The following is a 19,807-nucleotide window of genomic DNA, read 5'->3' on the forward strand; positions in this document are numbered from 1 at the left end:
TTTTGTCTTCATAGAAATCTATTTCTTGGACATTGATTCTCGGAAATGGGATTACTATCTCAAAGGGAACAAATATTTTTAAAGCCATTGATACCTACTGCTGATTCAGAAATTCAAACTCGTGATAAAAGTTCAGTTAAAGACAGACAATGCAGTGAGGAAACCTGCCTCTGTATTCTCTCCCTTGGCAGTGAGTTTGGTCATTATGTCTGTGGACAATTTATTGCCTTATTTCTAAAGAGAATCAATATGCCCAGAAGACCTAGTATAATGAAATTCAGCAGGGCCTCAGCTCATGTAGGAATCCATCAATGAGATCAGAATGCTAAGAACAGTGAAAGTGAACATAGTCCCAGTGAATCTTGATATTGAAGCACAGATTAGGGCATTTTGGGGGGAAAAAAGCATTTTATCTTTATCTATATTTTTTGTATCCTGTACAATTAGGAAGCTCATGGAAAATGAATAGAGGTTGTTTCATAGTGTATGCTCTTTCCACATTACACACTAGCATGCTGACCCCCACTACCCTTACTCCAAATTTATTTCAAGAAGAATCATTGCATATCTGCCATTTTCCGGGAATTATGCAGGCTGCAGGGGGTATACTCATCCTCTAGGATGTAGTCTGCACTTCAGTTGTTTGCCCAGGCTCAGATGCTAGCTCTGCCGTTTGGTAAGGCCTCTGCTTGGTGCCTTCGTCATACTAGCCCTGTGATGGGTATTATTGCCCTCATTTACAGATGGGGAGACTTAGAGAGAGGTTAAGTATCGTGCCCAAGGTCACAGAGGTAGTGACCTCTGCACTTTGTCATCATGGCCCTTTATGAAAAAACAGGCATGATTCTTTGAAAGTAATTTGGAAAAGCTGTTTAAGATGCTTTTTACACTGATCCTGGCCTATTTTATTTGTAAAGTCTATTTACTGCAGTTATAAAAACATCCCATTCATTCCAGTTCTCTCCTATCACTTTTGCAGAATTGGTATCTCTCTCTGTTTCATTCATTCATGCATTCTTTATGCATCCACTCTCCCCAAATACACACACACACACACACACACAGTGGTGTGCTGGCGCTGGCTCCTCCTGGCTGGCCAGAGCTGCTTGTGAACATTGTCTACCAACTCCTCAGTGACATTATGATTTATAAAAAGAAATGTATATTTCATCTCCATCCACTGTTCCTGGCACATAGCTCCTAAAACGCTTGAAATTTCCTAACTGTTAAGTTAAAGATGGCTGTGTTATGTTAATGAAATGATTTGGGGGAAGCCCCCAGGTAACCTGAAGGTGGGGGCTGGTTGCCAGGGGAAGCAACCACGTGATTAGAGGGTTGGAACTTTCAGTCCCACCCCGGAGATCTGGGGAGGAGAGAGGGCCTGGAGATTCAGTTCTATCACCAAGGGCCAATGATTTAATCAATCATGCCTATAAAATAAGCCTGTTAAAAAAGACAATTCGACTGAGTAAAGTTAAAGATCCAATTGGCTTTATTCAAGGATTCATGAATCAGGCAGCATCCCATCTAGCAAGTAGAAATGAGCTCCAAGGAGCTATACAAAGTAGAAGGCTTTTACAGACAGAGGGGGCAAGGACAAGGAAAAAGTGGATTGCCTCATCTTTTGGGGGAGGGATGAAGGGGTCTATCAGGGGGATTATGTCACTACTGCTGATCAGGAAATTCCAGACTGACTGGTTAAGACTACATTACTGGGAGAGGCTGAGACTGCAGTCAGGCTAGGTATGTTGTCTTGGTTTGCTGACATGGGGCTTAGCACAAGTGACTCCATTTGGGGCCTGTTGTTTCTTTATAACAAGGCTTTATAAAAAAAAAAATGGGTTCACAGAGCTTCCAGGTTGGTGAACCAGAACTCATCCATGTGCCTGGAGGACTGTGCACACCAAACTCCATGGGGACAGACGTTCCTACACTGGGGACCCTTCTGAACCCAGCCCTATGTACCCCTTCATCTGTATCCTTTACAACACCCTTTATAATAAACTGGTAAACATAAGTAAATGTTTCTCTGAGTTCTGTGAGCCCCTCTGGCAAATTAATCAAACATAAGGACGGGGTCATAGGAACTTCCAATTTATAGCCAATTGGTCAGAAGCACAGGTAACAACATAGATTTGCAATTGGCATCTGAAGTGGGAGCAGTACTGTGGGACTAAGCCCTTAACATGTGGGATCTGATGCTATGTTAAGGGTTAAGGGACATGGTACTGCTTTCAAGTTCAATAAGGAGGCACCAAAAAAGAAAAAAATAATGTGAGCAGCTTGAGGGAAGGGACTTTATTTCATTTTTCCTCTGACACCACAATAGGTTCTTGCCCAGTGCCAGGCACCTAGAAGTTTCTGGATCAACGACGGCATTAGTTAGGGGACTGGGAAGCTAGTCCAAGCTCACCCTTATCGATCAAGTTGCGTGATTACTGCGGGGTCGCTTTCTCTCTGGAGGTCTGTTTCCTCAACTAATTATACAAGGCTTATTTTAGATGACTTCTTGAGAATAACTAGTATTCTAACTAAAACACCATGATTCACACCAAACCTGTTTATAGCATAATGTGTATCACAAACAGACATCATTTAAAGTACAAAAATTAACGGCCAGATGGAGCAGATTGAGAAGGTTCTTAAATGTTGAAGACTTCTGTTTGAAAAAAAAATCATGAATTTTGCATTTGATTCCATTTACCTGCAAGAAAATGCTGAATATTCCCTGAGGAAATATGTTGGAACCGGTTTGCATTCAATGAGAATCACATTAAGTTGATCCACATTTAATCTGTTCCTTGTCAGCATCTGCTCTGTTCAGCCACAGTTTCTTATCTGCTTGGGCCATTTCACATGCCTTTCTCTGTGGGCCCTGGAGTCTGATAGGTCTTGTTTAAAATCCCAGCCCCACCACTTACCTGCTATAGAATCTTGGGGAAATTTCTCTCTAAGCCTCTCGATGTCCTCCTCTGTAAATGGGGAAAATGATAAACATGGATCATGGGGAGTTGTGAGGATTCAGTGTGGTGATATCTGTCAAGGGCTCAGGGCAGTAGCTGACACATAGTAGGTGTGGTCCAGGATTGCTCTCCTTGTAACTCTTGGATTATCAAGTTCTGCCCCTGCTGGTCCTCCTACCTGGAGCACTGGCTCCCCAGGGAAGAGGCCCCCACAAAACCCTCCTCACCTCCATTTCCACAGACTCCCTCCTTCCTGGTCCTGATTGTCTTGTGGAGGCTGCAGTTCCTTCTGTCTTGTCCTGCAAGCTCCTGAGAGCACAAACTTTGCATTTGTGGAAATCTAGAGCATTCGACCCACTGTCTAGCATGTCCAGGGAGTTGAGCACCTGCTTAATTGACCAAGCTGGACTTGACATTCAGATGAGAGACACTAGAAAAAGGGAAGCGATTTCTGGCCCAGGAACTCCTCCTGATGAAGCGTTGGTGGAATGGAAGCTCCTATTCCCCAAATACCCAGAGGAGAATAGAGTTGAAGGGAGAACCCACTGAACGTGCCCATCAGTGCCAGGAGCATTTGCCATCAAGCACCTACTCATTCGTTCAAACCCTAGGCACCTAACACTGAGACAAGCACACTCGGTGTGCAAAGAGTTTGTGTGGCTGCTGGGTGAAGTGGAAGGGTTTGCCTTTCGACAGATGAGATAAGACAGGTGGGGCTCGACATTACAGTGTCCTGGAAGTCTTGCTAAGGAGCTTGGTTTTATCCTAAGAGCAGAGAGAGACAGGGAGTGGAAGCAAGGGAGTGATGTGACCAGCTTTCTAGTAATTCTGGCAGCTGTTTAGAGAGTGGATTGGGGTGGGGCCAGCCTGGTGGCAGGGAGCCTGGTTAGGAAGCTGTTTCAGTGATTCAGGTAAGAGATGGTGGCGGTCTGGGCTGGGGGAGAGGAGGAGAGGGAACAGCGAATACCAGTTCTGTACTTTCCAAGTGTCTTTAACCTGTGAAGTAGGTCAATTCAGCACTGCTTTGATTTACAGATCACAGCAAGAAAAAGGGCAGTGACACAGTGGTCCCTGAGTATGACTTTCTCATCTCATCTATACATCCCCCTAAAAAAGGTTGCATGACCTTGGGTGTTAAGTGAATGGTGTCAAGGACAGTCATGTCTGTGTGGGCCCCTCTTGTCAGAGTGCATTCTCTCATTGAGGAGCTCTTGTCTTCACAAAGGTCTGGAACTAAGTAGGGCATGGACTAGTGTCCCCATTTTTGCCCTCATTTTCTTATACCCAAGGGCTTCCCCTCTCCCCATCATGTGGTTGTCTCCCTGCCTGGGATCTCCACCATTATCTGCTCAGACATTTGCTTCCCCCAACGGACTAGGAGGTGAAGCTGCAGCCTAGTCCTCTCCAACTCCTCTGGGCATGTAAATGCCTGCTGTTGTTTTATAGAATCATCGATTCTAGGATTGGAAGGGAACTTAGAGTCTGCTGGTTAAGTGTTCCTCCAAGTGCAGTAGTTCCCTCTGATATCCACACATCTGCAGTGCATTGAGCACACTCTTCCCCCAAGAGGCAGTCCTGGCATCTCAGGTGGATCACCTTCGTGACTCCTTTTTCTGACCCTCCACAGCCACTGATATTTCTGTGAAGCCAGCATTTCATTCTGTCTGACCTTACAGTTTACCTGTCTGTTTTGCTCACTCAACTGTGAGGCCTTTGAGGACTAAGATGCATGTGTTTTATTCATCTCAACATTCCCCATAGCCTTGTACACAGTGTCTGGCATAGAGTAGGTACTTGATAACAAGTAAATGACTGAATGAATGGACAAATGAGTAAATGAACGAGTGAGTGAGTGGTTAGCTTTCAGTGTTAGAAAGTTCTTCTTTACCCTCAGCTGAAACAGGTTTCCTGCTAACCACCACTTTCTGAGCTGAAGTTCATGCCACACAGGATCACACTTTCCTCTTCCCCATGGTGGCTTCTCACCTGGTGGAACCACAGCAACCTGCTTATGTTCTTCAAACATACCAACCTGTTCCTGATAAGCTTTTTCCCACTTTAAGCATTTTATACATCTGCCCTTTCTACCTAGGACACTTGACTCTCATTTCTTTAATGGCCTTCTTGTCATTTGGGTCTTAGCTCAGATATCACCTCCTCAAAAAGACCATTTCTAACCACTCAATCTAGAGTAACTCCCTTTGCCCCTTCACCTCTTTATTTCTCTGTGCTGATTTGGGGTGATTTCCTCTGATTCATCTTCCAGTTCACTAAATCTCTCTTCATCTGTGTCTGTCTAACCTGCTGACTGAGGTCTCATATCAGTTACTCTACTTTCATTCATAGAATGTATATGTGAATATTGTAAGCATTCTTATTTTAAAATCCTTTTTAGAATCTCTGTGTAATGCCCCAATAGAGATTTCTCCAATTTATTGTATCTGATCATCTCTCAGGAGTTGAGTATTTTTGTAATTGTTGTAATTTTTAAGATGTAACTTTATCAGGAATTATCATCTATGAGTGAGCTACATGTGTTACAGAGGTGACCTACCATGTTCATGAATCCTGGAAGAGTTGTTAATTTCTTTTTATTTATTTATTTAATTTTTGGCTGCGTTGAGTCTTCGTTGCTGTGCATGGGCTTTCTCTAGTTGCAGTGAGCAGGGCTACTCTTTGTTGTGGTGCGTGGGCTTCTCACTGCGGTGGCCTCTCTTGTTGTGAAGCACAGGCTCTAGGTGCATGAGCTTCAGTAGTTGTGGCACGCAGGCTCAGTAGTTGTGGTTCATGGGCTCTAGGGTGCAGGCTCATTAGTTGTGGCACACAGGCTTTGTTGCTCTGCGGCATGTGGGATCTTCGGAGACCAGGGCTCGAACCCATGTCCCCTGCACTGGCAGGCGGATTCTTAACCACTGAGCCACTGAGGAAGCCCTACATTAATTTCTTGATGAATGCAAGATCAGTGCAAGAATTTGGGCACCAACCTTGTGCATGATGTAGGCAAGAGACGATGATTTCTTGTGTTTGGTCTCCCTCACCTGATTCCAGTGACATTAACTTTACATGTCTGCTTTGTCCTCAGACTGGAGCATCACCCAGTTCAGTGATACCCATATGCCAGGTTCTTAATGCACGTACTTACTGTATAAAAACCACCCAGCTAAATGCATGAGCATGGGACTCAGTGAAAACACAGATTTCTGAGATTCATTTCCTGGGTACTGATTACATAAGTCTGGGCTTGAGCCTGGGAATATGAATTTTTATACAGCTTTCCATATGATTCTGAGGTATAGTGAAGTTTCGGTACCAGTGGTCCTATAAGCTTTAAGGATTGCAGTTGGATTTATTTTTGTCTTGTTTATTTCCTTTAAATAAAAGGATTGAAAGCAGCTTACAAGATATATGTAAATACATTTTGAAAAGCAGACTTAAAAACCACCTACACAAATAAATAACCTAAGCAAGTGAGATCTGACTTTACCCCAAGACTGGAGACACACAGGGTAACGCTGTGGTTGGCGTCCTCACCAACATCCTCATCTTGGATGTGGCTGTGAGCGAGGTGTGAGCCATTATTATCCATCTCTAGAGACCCTCAACATTAAAAGCCCAACTCAGTGAAATCAATTATGGAAGTAACAGTAGAACTGCAAAGGGATGCTGCTCTTTGATAGGGTTTTAATGTTTCTGGGGTCCCCTTCTGCAAACTGTCAGATTGCTCAAATACACCTATTGGTCTGGCAACACCCAAGAAGACTCCTCCTGGCAAACTGATCTGCCTTGCTGAGTCCTCCCAGCCCGTGTTCGCTCAGAAGCCAAGACACCTCTTGGCTTCTGCCCAGGCTGTTTCCTCTGCCCAGAGGCAGTCCTCCTCCACCTTCTTCATTTCCTTCCTTCCTTTTGTCTTTGATTAATTAAGCCCTTATCATGTCCCAGCACTACACCGGAGCCCCCCAACTTCCCTCCATCCCAGTGTCTGCCACACTGCGGACCTTCCCAGCCTCATCTCCTGTGATGCTTCCCCTCACTTCCCTGGTCTGTCCACGCTGGCTTCCTGTGCTCCCTTCCTCTCTCTGCAGGACCTTTGCACAGGCTGTGTCAGTCTTCTGCCTGGAATGCTCCTCTCCCCTCACATTCCTGCTGTCCCCCACCTAAATTGTTCCTTCCTGGAACCCTGCAGTTGTCTTACTCGGCCCTCCTTCACATCTGGGACATAACATTTCTTTTGTGATTCCTAGGTTGCCCTCTGTCTCCTTGACCACAAGAGAGCAAGCACTGTAACCTCAATGCCTAGCACCGAGGCTGACATACAGCAGGTGCCTGATAACTTTGTGAAATGGGTGAAAGAAGACAGCCTTGAGAACCTCAATCTCTCTCTTCCTTTGGATCAGTCGTTCTTAAACTTCTTTTGGCCATTGGCCCCTTTGAGAGTCTCACGAAACCTAGAAACCCTCTCTGTACAGATATACATGAATACTTCTTCACATAAAACTCCCACATTGTTTCAAGGTTCAAAAACACCCCAGATAAAGTGCTTGCTTCGGCAGCACATATACTAAAATTGGAACAATACAGAGTAGATTAGCATGGCCCCTGCACAGAGATGACATGCAAATTAATGAAGTGTTCCATATTTCTGTTTGGGATTAGCAGAAACAAACTATTACATATAGGATGGATAAACAACAAGGCCCTACTGTATAGCACAGGAAACTATATTCAGTATCCTGTGATAAGCCATAATGGAAAAGAATATGAAAAAGAATATATATGTATAACTGAATCACTTTGCTGTACGGCAGAAATTAACACAACATTGTAAAGCAACTATACTTCAATAAAATATTTTTAAAATTCCAGATAAAGAGGGCATTGTTTATTAATTCCAAGCTAAGGTACTTTTCTAGACAGAGCAGCTTATGAATTGTATACACATATCATGATTTAAACCCAACACAACTTGAGATGAATGTGAGACTCCCAGCATCTTAAAAGCTTATGTGTTCAGATGGCTTCATGTAGATACCATGCTGGTTGGTGTGTTCCCTTTAAGAACTCATCTCCCTGGGTTTTTTGTTGTTGTTGTTGTTGTTGTTGTTGCAGGAAAGAAGACAGCACAGAGGCAAGCACACCAAACTGGAAAATATTTACATCCCTCCCAACTGACTAGCGGAGCCGAGGTGGCCCCATGATTTGCGATCCCTTCCAGGGAGCTGAGCTACAAGCCAAACAACCATCTTCCTATTTCAAGTCACTCTTGACAACGTCTCTACTCTGTATAATACCAACCAGGGAACCAAAGAGATGGCTGTTAACTGTCAGAAGCCCGTACGTATTGGCACAGAGTGGCGGAAGGAGCCGGGGGCTGGAGTCCCAAGGTCCTGGCTGGCTCAGCCACTCCTAAGCTTTGTTCCTGCACGGATTACTAACCTTCTTAGAATTTCCACCTCTTCATCGGTTTGAGGGGCCTAAAGCCTACTTGAGAGTTTTGTTCCGACAACCTAATGAGCTCATGGCTGCGAAAGTGCCCTGAACACTAAGGTGCTTCCCATGTGTCAGGGATCATTGCTGTTGGTAAAGTGTGATTCCATCCTCTCTCACTCATGTACTGACGTCTGCTCAGGAGGGCTGTCTGCCGTAAGTACTCATTACAGTTCTACGCAGCTGCCACCCAAGATGGGTGGTGTGAGGCCTGGCAGCATGATGGTTTAAGAGACATCTGAGTAGTCATCTTGCTATTCTAGAGCTCCTGCTGGGCTAGCCTGTGCAAAACATTGTATGTGTGTGAGCACTTTCCTAGGGAGGGAGGCCATGGATTTCACTAGATTCTCAAATGAGACTGGGACCCCCCCAAGCGTCAAGCACTGCTAGTCTAGGGGGGAAGGACTCTTATTAAGGAACCTGGAGACCCAGCTCTGCCTCTAACTGGCCAGTGACTCTGAGGCCATCCCTTGGCATCTCTGGGCCTCAGTTCCTCATCTGTGAAATGGGTGTGACAGCGTGCCCTCCAGCATCCCTCCCTGCTTGGACCTCTGATGAGTCTGTAGCCCCTCTGTGCGTTGAGTCCTCCGTCAGAGGAGGCTCGTCCCGCTGCAGCCAACATCATCTGGGTCCTTTCTGTGGGGTAGCCTCTGGTCAGCTGGGAAGGTCCCGAACCCAGCCTCCTTGCTTCCAGAATGAGCGGAGATTTCTTCTTTCCTAAACATAAGTCACTTCAGGCCACTGTGTCCATGAATTTCCCACCCCCGACAAATAACCAAAGCACCCCAAAGTGCCCGAAGTACTGCAGCCCTGTTTCTGCTCGTCTGGCCCAGCAGTTAAAGAGCATTGTGGCCCAGTGGCTGCGCTCAGACCGAGAGGGTTTGCCCCGTCTTAAAGACTTCCCTGTAAACTGCAGGGCTGTGAGGCCACTCATCCAGCAACCAAGGGGCTAACAGGGACAGCTGAAACCTTAGAACCCCGAGAAAGGCCGAATGAAAAGCAGCCTGTGCATGGTGCAACCTGATTAGCTGAGTCCTTTCTTGAGGCAGAGGTTGATGGCAGGAAGGCAGCTGGTGGGGGTGGGGTCTGCCCTCACGTCTGGGACCTCAGCAGAACCAGGGCTGGGCTCACACAGGTCCCACGACCCCTAGGACAGACCTCAGAGAGTTCCTAGTCTATCGTCCTCAGGCCAGATCTGGCTCACAGATATGTCTTGTTTAGCTTATGTTTTTTGTTTCGTTTTTTAATTGAGGTTAAAACATGTGTCGCATAAAATTTACCGTCTTAACCCCTTTTAAATGCCCAGTTCACTGGCATTAAATGCATTCACATCATCGTGCAACCATCACCACCATCCATCTCCAGAAGATTTCCATCTCCCCAGTTTGAAACCCTGTCCCCATTAAACACTAATCCCCTATTTTCCCCTTCCCCAGCCCCTAGCAAGCTCCCTTCTACTTTCTGTCTCTATGAGTTTGTTGACTCCAGGGACCTCATATAAGTGGAATCATACAGAATTTTTTCTTCTGGGGCTGATTTATTTCACTCAGCGTAATGTCCTCAGGTTTCATCCATGTGGTAGCATGTGTCAGAATTTCCTTCCTTTTCAAGGCTAAGTAATACTCCATTGTGTGGGTAGATCACATTTTGCTTATCCATCTACCTGTCGATGGACAATTGGGTTGCTTCCCTCTCTTGTCTATTGTGAATAATGCCATGAACATGGGGGTACAAATACCTATGTTGTATTTGTTAATATTGGAATTAGCAAATAACATGTAAAAGCCAAGAGATTTCTCATTAATATCTGGATTTCTGGCTTCTTTTGGAAAAATAGTGAATCTGGCAACTCAGGGCTTCTAGCTTCCTGGCCACACTCAGAGCTGAATGAAGCCAGCCACTCCCTCCCCTACCGACAGGCACACAGCCTGGGGTGCCTCAGGCCCCCAATCCCTCCTTGTCTCCTCCTCGCTCCCCACCTCACCTGCCTGGTCTGCCCAGCACCCTCCGGTTATGGGTAGAAACAGAGACCAGAGAGGCACAGTGAGCTGTGCCCAAGGTCTCATGGGCGGGATTGTGATGTGACTGCTGTCATCCAGGAAGGCTTGGACTGGAGTCTGGTTCCAGCTCTGCCACTTGCCTGCCCCTGTGACCTTGACCTTTCTGAGCCTAAGATTCCTCTTTCGGAGGGAAATGGGAGAGACGGAACCTTCTCCGACATCCTTACGGAATCGTTGAGACAGAAAGAAGGGGATGCATGGTGACTGGAATGTGGGGTTGGGATATGAGGGGCTTATTAACAGCACAGACGGGGCAGGCAGCTTAGGGTTTGGGGGTCTGTTTCTTCATCTGCAAAATGGGAAAAGGGACCATGCCTCCCCTACGGGCTTATTCTGAGGAGTCACTGAGACAGGGAAGCTTAGAGCCCCAGCAGAGGGCTTGGCACACAGCAGGTGCTTCACACGGGTTACTTTGGAACAGGTGAGGGCTGCGTTCAAGGGCTCCAAGTCCCCATGGCAGCAGAGCAACACCCAGCAAGAGATGTGATGTCCTGGTGTCACCGGGACAGCCTGGCTGCCGAGTCCTTCAGCCTGATTTCAGAGCCTACCCTCTGCCTTTTACCTTCTGGGGGCCCTGGCAGGTCAGCCGCCTCTCTGAGCTGCAGACCCCCAGCACAAGGTGGGTGAGAAACGTAAGGTGCCTGGCACAGAGTCGATGCTCAATAGAGTTTAGTTTCCCTCCTTCCCTTCCCAAGCAGAAGTCTCTCTCAGGTGAAAAGTATGGCATGTTTTCCGAATATTTCCAAAAAAAAAAAAGAGGAAAAAGTGTAGTTTCTAGCCTCCCACTGGAGCTCTCCCGGGTTCGTGTGTTCTTGGGGTTGAGGTGTGTCGCTCACTGGGGTTCCTTCTTTCATCCAACCAGCATAAGTGCCAGGGACCGCTACAGACCTGGAGTTACAGTAGGGAACAAACAGACCAAATTCCTGTTCCCGTGGGCAGGTTTTATATCAGTCAATAGGTTAGTCGGCCGATCATCGCTCATGAAGTTCTTCTTCTGAGCTGGCTTTACGAGGGGCCCTGGCTTCACCCTCAAGGCTCATCTCTGCTGCTGCATGTGCTTTGCCCCAGAAGGCATGCTTGTCCTGAGCCCCTACTGTCACCCACTACTGGGTCTTTCTACCCACCGTGCTGTTTCTGTTACCTCGGTCCATCTCAGAGTCCCTGCCAGGGGCCTCTGAGTCACTTCAGGGCCAGTGAGACCCTCCTGAGGGGAGCCGTCCGTCCCACTGTACCTGGGAAACCTAAGAGGCCAGGTGTGGCCCCGGCAGAGCCTCACCTCTTTACCTTTAGGCTTTGGATGGGTGAAACGGGAAGGTGGATGGAAAAAGCCCTTGGTCAGCTCTTAAGTTCTGCATAAATATATAGGATTTGACCTTCACGTGATGGAGAGATGAGAGACTACCTGGTGTAGGAGAGAGATTAGGGTTTAAAACAGAATCACTGGTCTGGAGTCTGGGTTCTGCAACCTCTTAGCTCCGAGATCATGGGAACTTCACTTCCCCTCCTCAGTTTACTCACTTGGCAAATGGAGCAATAAAATACCTGCCTTAGCACCTGCTGGGAGCGTTAATAGATACACTGCATTATGGGAAAGCACTTTGCAGACTTCAGTGTGGTGCATACACTTTCATGTCATTAATTCACATCATTAGTTAAATGCACACCCATTATGTACCTACCGTGTGCTATTATGAACAAGGTGGTCTGTCTTATGACAGTTCGGAAGAGGTAACCAGGCTAAGGAAGAAGAGAATTGCTTGTCAGATGGTTGTACTGCACATTCATAGATCGTGATTAGCAACAGCCAGCGAGTTGGCATGGCAACCTTTCCCCATGAACTGCTAGGCAGTGTACTTAAAATAGGTTCACTAGAGGTGTGGCAGAAGCGAAGACACACAGAGTCCACGTGGTCTGATGGCTCTGCCCTTCCCAGGCAGGCCAGCAGTGCAGTAATTAAAATAACAGATCTGGAAGCGTCCATTTTTAGAGCTAGAGACTTTAGCAGTAGCACCTTGCCTTTTCCCATTTGATAGGTGAGGAAACTGAAGCCCAGAGAGGTTAAGTGAACGCCCATAGTCACACAGCCTCTTGATGGCATATGGAGCCGAATCCGGTTCTGATATTTCATACAGGGTTCTCCAGCTGTGCCACGATGCCCGTTCTTCTGATTTGGAATTTTAGATCTGGGTCTGATGCAACTAATTTTCTAATGATTACAATCCACATGTCATCACTTACCAACATTTATTTTATCAAAGAATTTTCCCCACGTTTCACCCTGGGGAAGCCCTGAATCCCAAGATATCACGAAAACTCACTTACTTCTTAGCTAGGCTGAGATGACTGTAGTTTAAATCCACCCCTTCACAGCCTTCCCTACCTTAGTTTCCCAGTGTGAAAATGAAGCAGCATCGTTGATCAAAAGTTTATGAATCTCTCTGTGATGAGATTACTGTATGAGCTTACTTAGCCGTCATTGCTGAGGACGGGGAGCCCAAATCCTTTAAAAGATGAGCTTCTTTCTTTCTATTTGTGTTACTCGGCAATTTGTTGAGTAAACTTCCAGACTCGAGTGTGGCTTTTTACATTCAGGCTGGTAAGCTATTTTTGAAGAGATTCACAGGTCTTGTTTAATTCCAGGGTGAAGTTCCAGGTCTGGAATGAGAAACTTCTTGAGAACTCAGTCCACATCGGAAAATAGGGTGCTAGACATTTCTGACATATTTTAAACATCAGCCTCCTTTTCTGTATTCAGACAGTGCCTTGCAGATGGAGGGGCTCTGGGCTGGGAGTCAGGAGACAGGTGTGGCATGAACCCTGCCACGCCCCCTCTCTAGGCTACCAGTAGAAGATTGCCCTCTGTAGTGATCATTCTTCACCCTGGTTGCATGTTGGACTCACCTGGAGAGCAGTTAGAAGTCCAATGCCCAGCTCCCTCTCCAGGCCACCTAAGTCAGGTTGTCTTGCGTGGGTCCCAGGCAGAGATCTTTAAAGAGCCCCCCAGTGATTCTAATGGGCAGCCAGGGAGAGAACCACAACACTATAGCCTCACAGTCCCTTTTCGTTCTCCCATCCCGTGTGTTAATTAAATTCCCAGATGCCATCGTGTGTTTCTTTTGTGTCAGACTCATTTATTTTTGTTCCTTGCTAGGAAAGAGATGTATCCTCAGAGTTGACAGGAAGATAGTTCTCATCTTTGGAATATTTTGGACCATGCGTCAGCGTGGTAACTTCACCTTTTAAGCAGCTAGCGGACCTATGAAAATGAAATGCATAGCATGCTGCAGCATTCAGCTCCACTGAGAGCAGAGCTGGATGCCAAGCACTTGGGGGCTGATCAGGGCATGTTTACACGAAAGTTCAGATTATACAATTGAGCGATGCAATAGGCACACAGAGGAGATTTCTTGGGTACAGTTGCTTGAATCCTGAAATCTTCCAGAAGTAGATATTCTAAGTCCAGTGTGATATATAAATTGACCAGTTGTGTAAGCAAATAGAAACAGATTTCTATTCGGCGTTTGCACCAATGGCCAGCTGGGTTCCTACCCGGCTCCGAAATAAATTTTTTGGAAATTCTCTGGTACTTTAATGGGCAGAGAAGAAGAAAGCCCTGGGGTTTGTGGATGTATTAGGTCCTCTTTCCTGTTTTGTGAGAGTTTCTAGAAAAAGATAGTATATGCCTTGGATCTAAAACTGCTTTTAAAAAGTCAATAGGCTTAGGATGGAAGGATTGGGCTTGCTTTATCCCGTTTCTCTAAATCCTACTCTGGTTTCAGCAAGCACAGCTCCCGTCCAATCTGACGTCTGCATCCTTGGCATAAAGGTATTACATAGAGTCGTGGGAAGACTAATGCGGGAATTGATACCATCAAAATAAGGTTTGCTTTAATAACGATTTTTTTTTGTCTTTGAAAAACATCATCAGGCTATGCCCAAAGGTAGACTGATGATACTTTTATATGGTGGTAGAATAAGGGAAGAGAAAGACGAATGTGCTGAAAACTCGGTATCAACTCTATCCATATTTTCTTTTTAAAGTAAAGTGATATAACACATTGTTTGCAAATAGGACATTGAAAGTGATGGGGACAATAAATATCTATGCAGCAATGTTATAACTATTAACTCTTAGACTTTACATCGGGACAAGGACAAGTTCTGCCTGTCATAGACATTGGAGAATGGGTTATGGGCCAGATACCTGGGGTTCGAACTATGACTCTGCCACCAACTGGTTGTGCAAGCTTGAACGGAATACTTACCTCTCGCAGTCTCAATGTCCTCCAGGGAAACATTAGGGAAGGTGTGAGCCTTAATGAGAGAGCACAGGTTTTTTTTTAAAAGCACTCAGCACATATTAGTGCTCTGTGAACATTGAGAACCTTCCCTCAACATTTTGAAAATGGTCCAGACACATTTCAGTGCCATGGTGGGACATGCACCACCAACCTCAGCTGGGTGACTGAGATGATCTCCCAACGTTCAGATTTGCACAACCAACTTTTGCTGGTGAAGCAGGAAAGGGACTTGGGTGTCACTGGCAAAGGTGACGAACATGGCTCGTGAGTTCATTCTGGCAGAACCTCCCCGGTCTCCTCACTCTTCCAGGTTGAATCCTGGGCAGATATCACATGAAAGCTGTGAAGCACAGACATCAGTTTGGAAACTGTGTACTTTCCTCCTGGATCCCAAATGCACAATAACTAGACACCTTGCAATTGCATGAATCTAAAAGGACTCCTATATTATACATCTCTATTAATCAACACCGGGTCAGAATTTTGGCAGTCCATGCTCTGCCCCTCCCCTCGGTTAGAAGCATTGGTTCACATGGAAGTGGTCTGGCGACACAGGCGGACCCCACTTCCTTTTGGATGTTCTGCCGTGGGACCCTCCCTTGGGTCCTGGAGCAGTGGCTGTCCCCAAACTCCTGCCTGCAGTGAAATGAACAGAGCAATCAGTCCTCGGAGATGCCCATCAGATTCCTGACCAGTTGTGAATCGGACTCAATACTCATTTCTGTGTTTTCAAGATTTGTAATGATTGCTCAATCTTGTGTAAAATAGGCTGGCATTTTCTCTTGTTACCAAGATGTATTTTTCTATGTTAGTTAAATGTATAATTTGTGTAATTTTGTACATTAAAATGTATCCTTTTTCACAGTTAAAGTTGTTTTTTTCTTTTTTGAATGTTTAACTTATTGATGGTTCCTTACATAGTGTTGTAGACCCTAACCCAATACAAAAAGGCAACGAACCCAAGACTCTTCCTTTTTGGTGGGGAATAAATGATCTTCCCAGAAGTCAAATCCACTTCTCACAAGTAATCGAGGGATGTCCTGTACGATCCGTTATGTGCCTGCGTTGGTTTACCATTTTTGCTGTAACAGATTTCCACGAACCTAGGGGCTTAAAGCAACACATTTAATATCTTACAGTTATGGAGAAGAGAGGTCCGGAACGGGTCTCACTGGGCTATAAATCAAGGTATTGGCAGGGCTGTGTTCCTACTGGAGACTGTAGGGAAGAATTGGCTTCCTTGCCTTTTCCAGATTCTGTAAGCTGCCAGCATTCTCGGGCTCGGGCTCCCTTCCTCCGTCTTCAAAGCCAACAGCATTGCATCTGCAAATCTTGCTTTGGCTGTGGCACCTGCTTCTGTTGTCACATCTCCTTCTCTGACTCTGACCCTCCTGTCTCCTTCCCTCTTTCACTTATTACGGACTCTTGTGATTACATTAGGCCAACCTGGATAAACCAGGATAATCTCCCCATCTCAAGATCCTGAACTTTATCACATCTGCAAGTTACCTTTTGCAATGTAAAGTAACACATATACAGGTTCTGGGATTAGGAGGTAAATGTCTTTGTGAAAAGGGCATCATTATTCTGCCCATCACAATCCCCTATGAACTGATTTGGAGGCAGCAGAGGAAAACAAACATTTTAGAATCAGACAGGCCGGCATTTGAACTGGATCCCTGCCACTTTCTGGCCATATAACTTTAGGGAGGTTGCTTTACTTCTCTGAACCTTTTTCCTTATTTCCACAATGAGTGCGCTAATCTATTACTTGCCTCACACATTTGCTGAGTGTTATGCACCTAACAATAAACTACAATTCCCTTTTTCTCATTTTTATAACTTATGAGGTTTTTTAAAAAATCTTCTTTTGTGTGTGTGTTTGCCAAAAAAGTCCTGACAGAGAATATACATCAGAGCTGAGTGGCATCTCCTGTCCTCTCCCTGCCCACTCTGTTCGCTGCCCTCACCCCGAAGCCTTCCTGATCTGACAGGATGAGCCGGAGGCCTGTCCTTCACCAGATGTCATGGTTTAATCCACTTACGAGCACTCCTTCCCTGGAGGACTGAGAGCCATCAGAGGGCAGGAGGGGAAGGTGACAGCCATCCTCTGGACCAAGTGCAGTTTGCTCAGGTCTCCTGGGCTTTCCTCTATTGGCTTCTGACAGACGCTGCTCCCCTTGGTCTCCCTGCAGGCTGGTGGGTGCATTTCCTAACTTATACCCTGGCTTTTTTTCCTGCCTCCCTTCTTCTGTTACACTGGGGTTACTGGTCTTGAGATGAGGAGATATTGTAGAAAGAACTCAGACAAGCCTGAGGTGGAATCCCAGCATGGTCACTTCCCGGAGGTTAACCTGAGAAGTAGGTTGAAGCTTTGTCATCCCCAGCATTCCAGCCTAGAAACGGAGGGGACAACATCTGCCGAGGGGGCTGCTGAAAGCACGATGTAATGTGTGGAAATAAACAGTGTGTTCATAGCCCCTGACCTATGGTAGGAGCTCAATAAAAGTCAGATCCCCCTTCTCTAGTAAAGTCAGGAGGAAAATAAAGTCAGTGACACAGTGGGTGCCCAAGATGTGTGTTGGATGAATGTGGAATGATTAGTTGTCCAAGGTTGCATGGAGGACAGGATTCAAACTCAAAAATCTAGTCTCTTCTAACTATGCCAGGTTCATGCCTTTGTCTCCCCTTTCCCAGTGGGAGCTCTTCAGCCAGGCTTCTTGGGGGAGGGAAAATGATACTGGTTAAGATGCAGACTCTGGGACCAGACTACTGTGTTTCAATTCAAAGTGGCATCATTTACCAGCTGTGACCCTAGACAAGTTACTTATCTCCCTGAGACTCAGTTTTCTCATTTGTAAAAGGTGGCTAAAACGGTACATATCTCAAAGGTCGCTGTGAGCCTTAAAAGAGTAACTGTATGTAAAAAGTCTACAATGGTCCTTGGCATGTAGTAAACTCTGTAGGTGGGAATTATTCTTATACTTTCTTGCTTCTGCACAAAGACAACTCTTTCTCTCCTCCCTCTGTGTTACTCCCTCCTAATCTTGACAACTGCCTAGTCCTCTCTCCCAATGAAAAGGGTTTTCTTGGAAAGTAGTGAGATCTCCATCAACAGCGGTATTTAAGCAAAGCTGGAGAGACAGTCTCCTCAAGATGTGAGAGCAGATTCAGGCAACCAAGTATGAGGATTGACCTCAAAAGTTTCATCTAACTCAGATTCTTGGTTTCTCTGATGTTTCTATGAGTTTGGTCACCACAAATAGTTTTGGAGCTTTAGAAGTTTCTATGTGGTCTTTAACAGGAAATTTCCTTGCCTGGAATGTGCTGGGAACAGTATTTCACAGGACAGATAGAAGGTTTCATTAAAAACACACTTGCGCTGCACCCCAGAGTCTTGCAGAGTCTGGGACTCCTGGAGCCGGTGAGGCCGGGTACTGAAGGGCCAGTTCCCAGCACTGGAAGCTGGCAGGGTGAGAGGTGGGGTGCAGCACAAGGCACTGAAGTTTCCAGCTGGGTCCCCACCCAGCCTGTTGCCGCATGTCTGAACTTGCTCGAGGAGTGGGTCGGCAGCTGGTGATTCCACCCATCCAGAAAGAGCAGCTGGGACCACCATGTCCCTGGAGACTCTTAGGACTCTCTGCCTGATAATGATCAGGGAGAAACGAGCAAGGGTATCTAGGGAAGGCACATGGCACCTGGCTTTGAAGAGGGGTAGAGGGGAGTCCCAGCAGAGTGACCCCCAGGCCCCTCGCCCTTCACCCTGGCCCTAGTCAGAGGAAGCCTGGGACTCCCAGGCTGCAAGCTCCTAGCTCAGCAGGGGTACGCTGCATCAGGGGTCATGGGAAGTGACCCTGGAATGGGGAATATTTGTCTGGGTGACTGACAGGAGTGTGTGCACGTGTGTGAGATGATCTATCTCTTTGTGTGTCTTTTTCTGGAGCGTTTCTATTTAAGCTCCCGACTGCCCATATTTCTGGTGTGGATTTGTGTGTGGGCGTCCTGTCGGGGTTTATGCGTGTGGAGTCATCTTGTGAGTTTGCCTTCGGCGTGAAAATCTCTTTGTTGTGTGGATGTTGCAGGCATGAGCCTCGTGTACATGTGTGAGTCTTTGGTTCACATGTAAGTGTGTTCTTCTGTTGTCTGTCAGTGTGAATGTGGACCCAGCACAGGAAAGAATCCCTCTTTCTTTGCTGTTTCATCCTTCCTGGTGTGCAGCACTGCCCGGTACACTATGTGTCTGTTTGTCTCTTTCCTCCTTAGGATGTCAGCTCCCAGAGGGCAGAACTCGGTCTATTTTGTTCACAGTACTGTCCCCAGTGCCAACAACGTGCCAGGCACCAGCAGAGCACTCAGTGTAATAGTGCTGAGTGAATGAATGCAGTGTCCAGTGTGTGAGAGTCTCTCTCTGGCTGTGCAATCAATCTCAGTGTGTTTCTGTCTATGCGCTGGGTTGCGTGACTGAGAATTTCTGGTGTGTGTGTGTGTGTGTGTGTGTGTGTGTGTGTCTGACTAGGAATATGTACAAGCATGTATGTGTGTGCAAAATTGTCTCTGATGTGCGTGAAAGAGCCTACATATGTCTAGGGAGTGTGTAGTGTAATCGACTCTTGTGTGTGCCAGCATGTTTGTGCAATTCTCACGTGTTTGTATGGCATAATTGTCTGGTGTGCTAGTACCAACCTGTGTGTGCCCCGGGAGCGTGTGTGTGTGCGTGCTCGCGGTGAGCAACCCTCGCACTCCTCGCGTCCCGCGCTCAGCCTGGGGGCGGGGAGCGGGGTGGGCGGCGAGGGCACTGCGGTTCTGCTGCCCGCCCTCGGCGCTGCGGCGAGGGCTCGTCACGGTCCCTCCCCGCCCTCGCTGCGGTCCCCGCCTCCCGGTCCTTTGTAGCCTGCCGCTGCGCTCTCAGACAGCCGCCCGGAGGCCCCGCCCCTGCCCCGCCCCGCCTCGCGTCCCGCCCCGCCCCGCCCCTCCCCTCCTCGGGCCGCAGTCTCGCCTG

The 19,807-nt window shown here is 46.7% G+C and overlaps 1 protein-coding gene and 1 non-coding gene across 7 annotated transcripts in view; both read left to right on the forward strand.

Annotated features, from left to right (window-relative positions):
* C5H4orf50 (chromosome 5 C4orf50 homolog) overlaps positions 1-15,678 on the forward strand; it is a 116,260-nt gene extending 100,582 nt beyond the window's left edge. For all 6 annotated transcript variants that reach the window (XM_060299145.1, XM_060299144.1, XM_060299146.1 and 3 more), the window contains one exon: positions 8,070-15,678. Coding sequence is in view for 1 of the 6 variants with exons in the window: in XM_060299147.1 (XP_060155130.1) it covers positions 8,070-8,132 (63 nt within the window). In the remaining 5 variants the exon portion in view is untranslated. The remainder of the gene's footprint in view (positions 1-8,069) is intronic.
* Positions 7,498-7,604, forward strand: LOC115857367 (U6 spliceosomal RNA). The gene has a single exon (XR_004041235.1). It is a non-coding gene; the product is annotated as a U6 spliceosomal RNA (small nuclear RNA).
* Positions 15,679-19,807: the final 4,129 nt, after the last annotated feature.

Source organism: Globicephala melas, chromosome 5, assembly GCF_963455315.2.
Source record: "Globicephala melas chromosome 5, mGloMel1.2, whole genome shotgun sequence".
NCBI lineage: Eukaryota > Metazoa > Chordata > Mammalia > Artiodactyla > Delphinidae > Globicephala > Globicephala melas.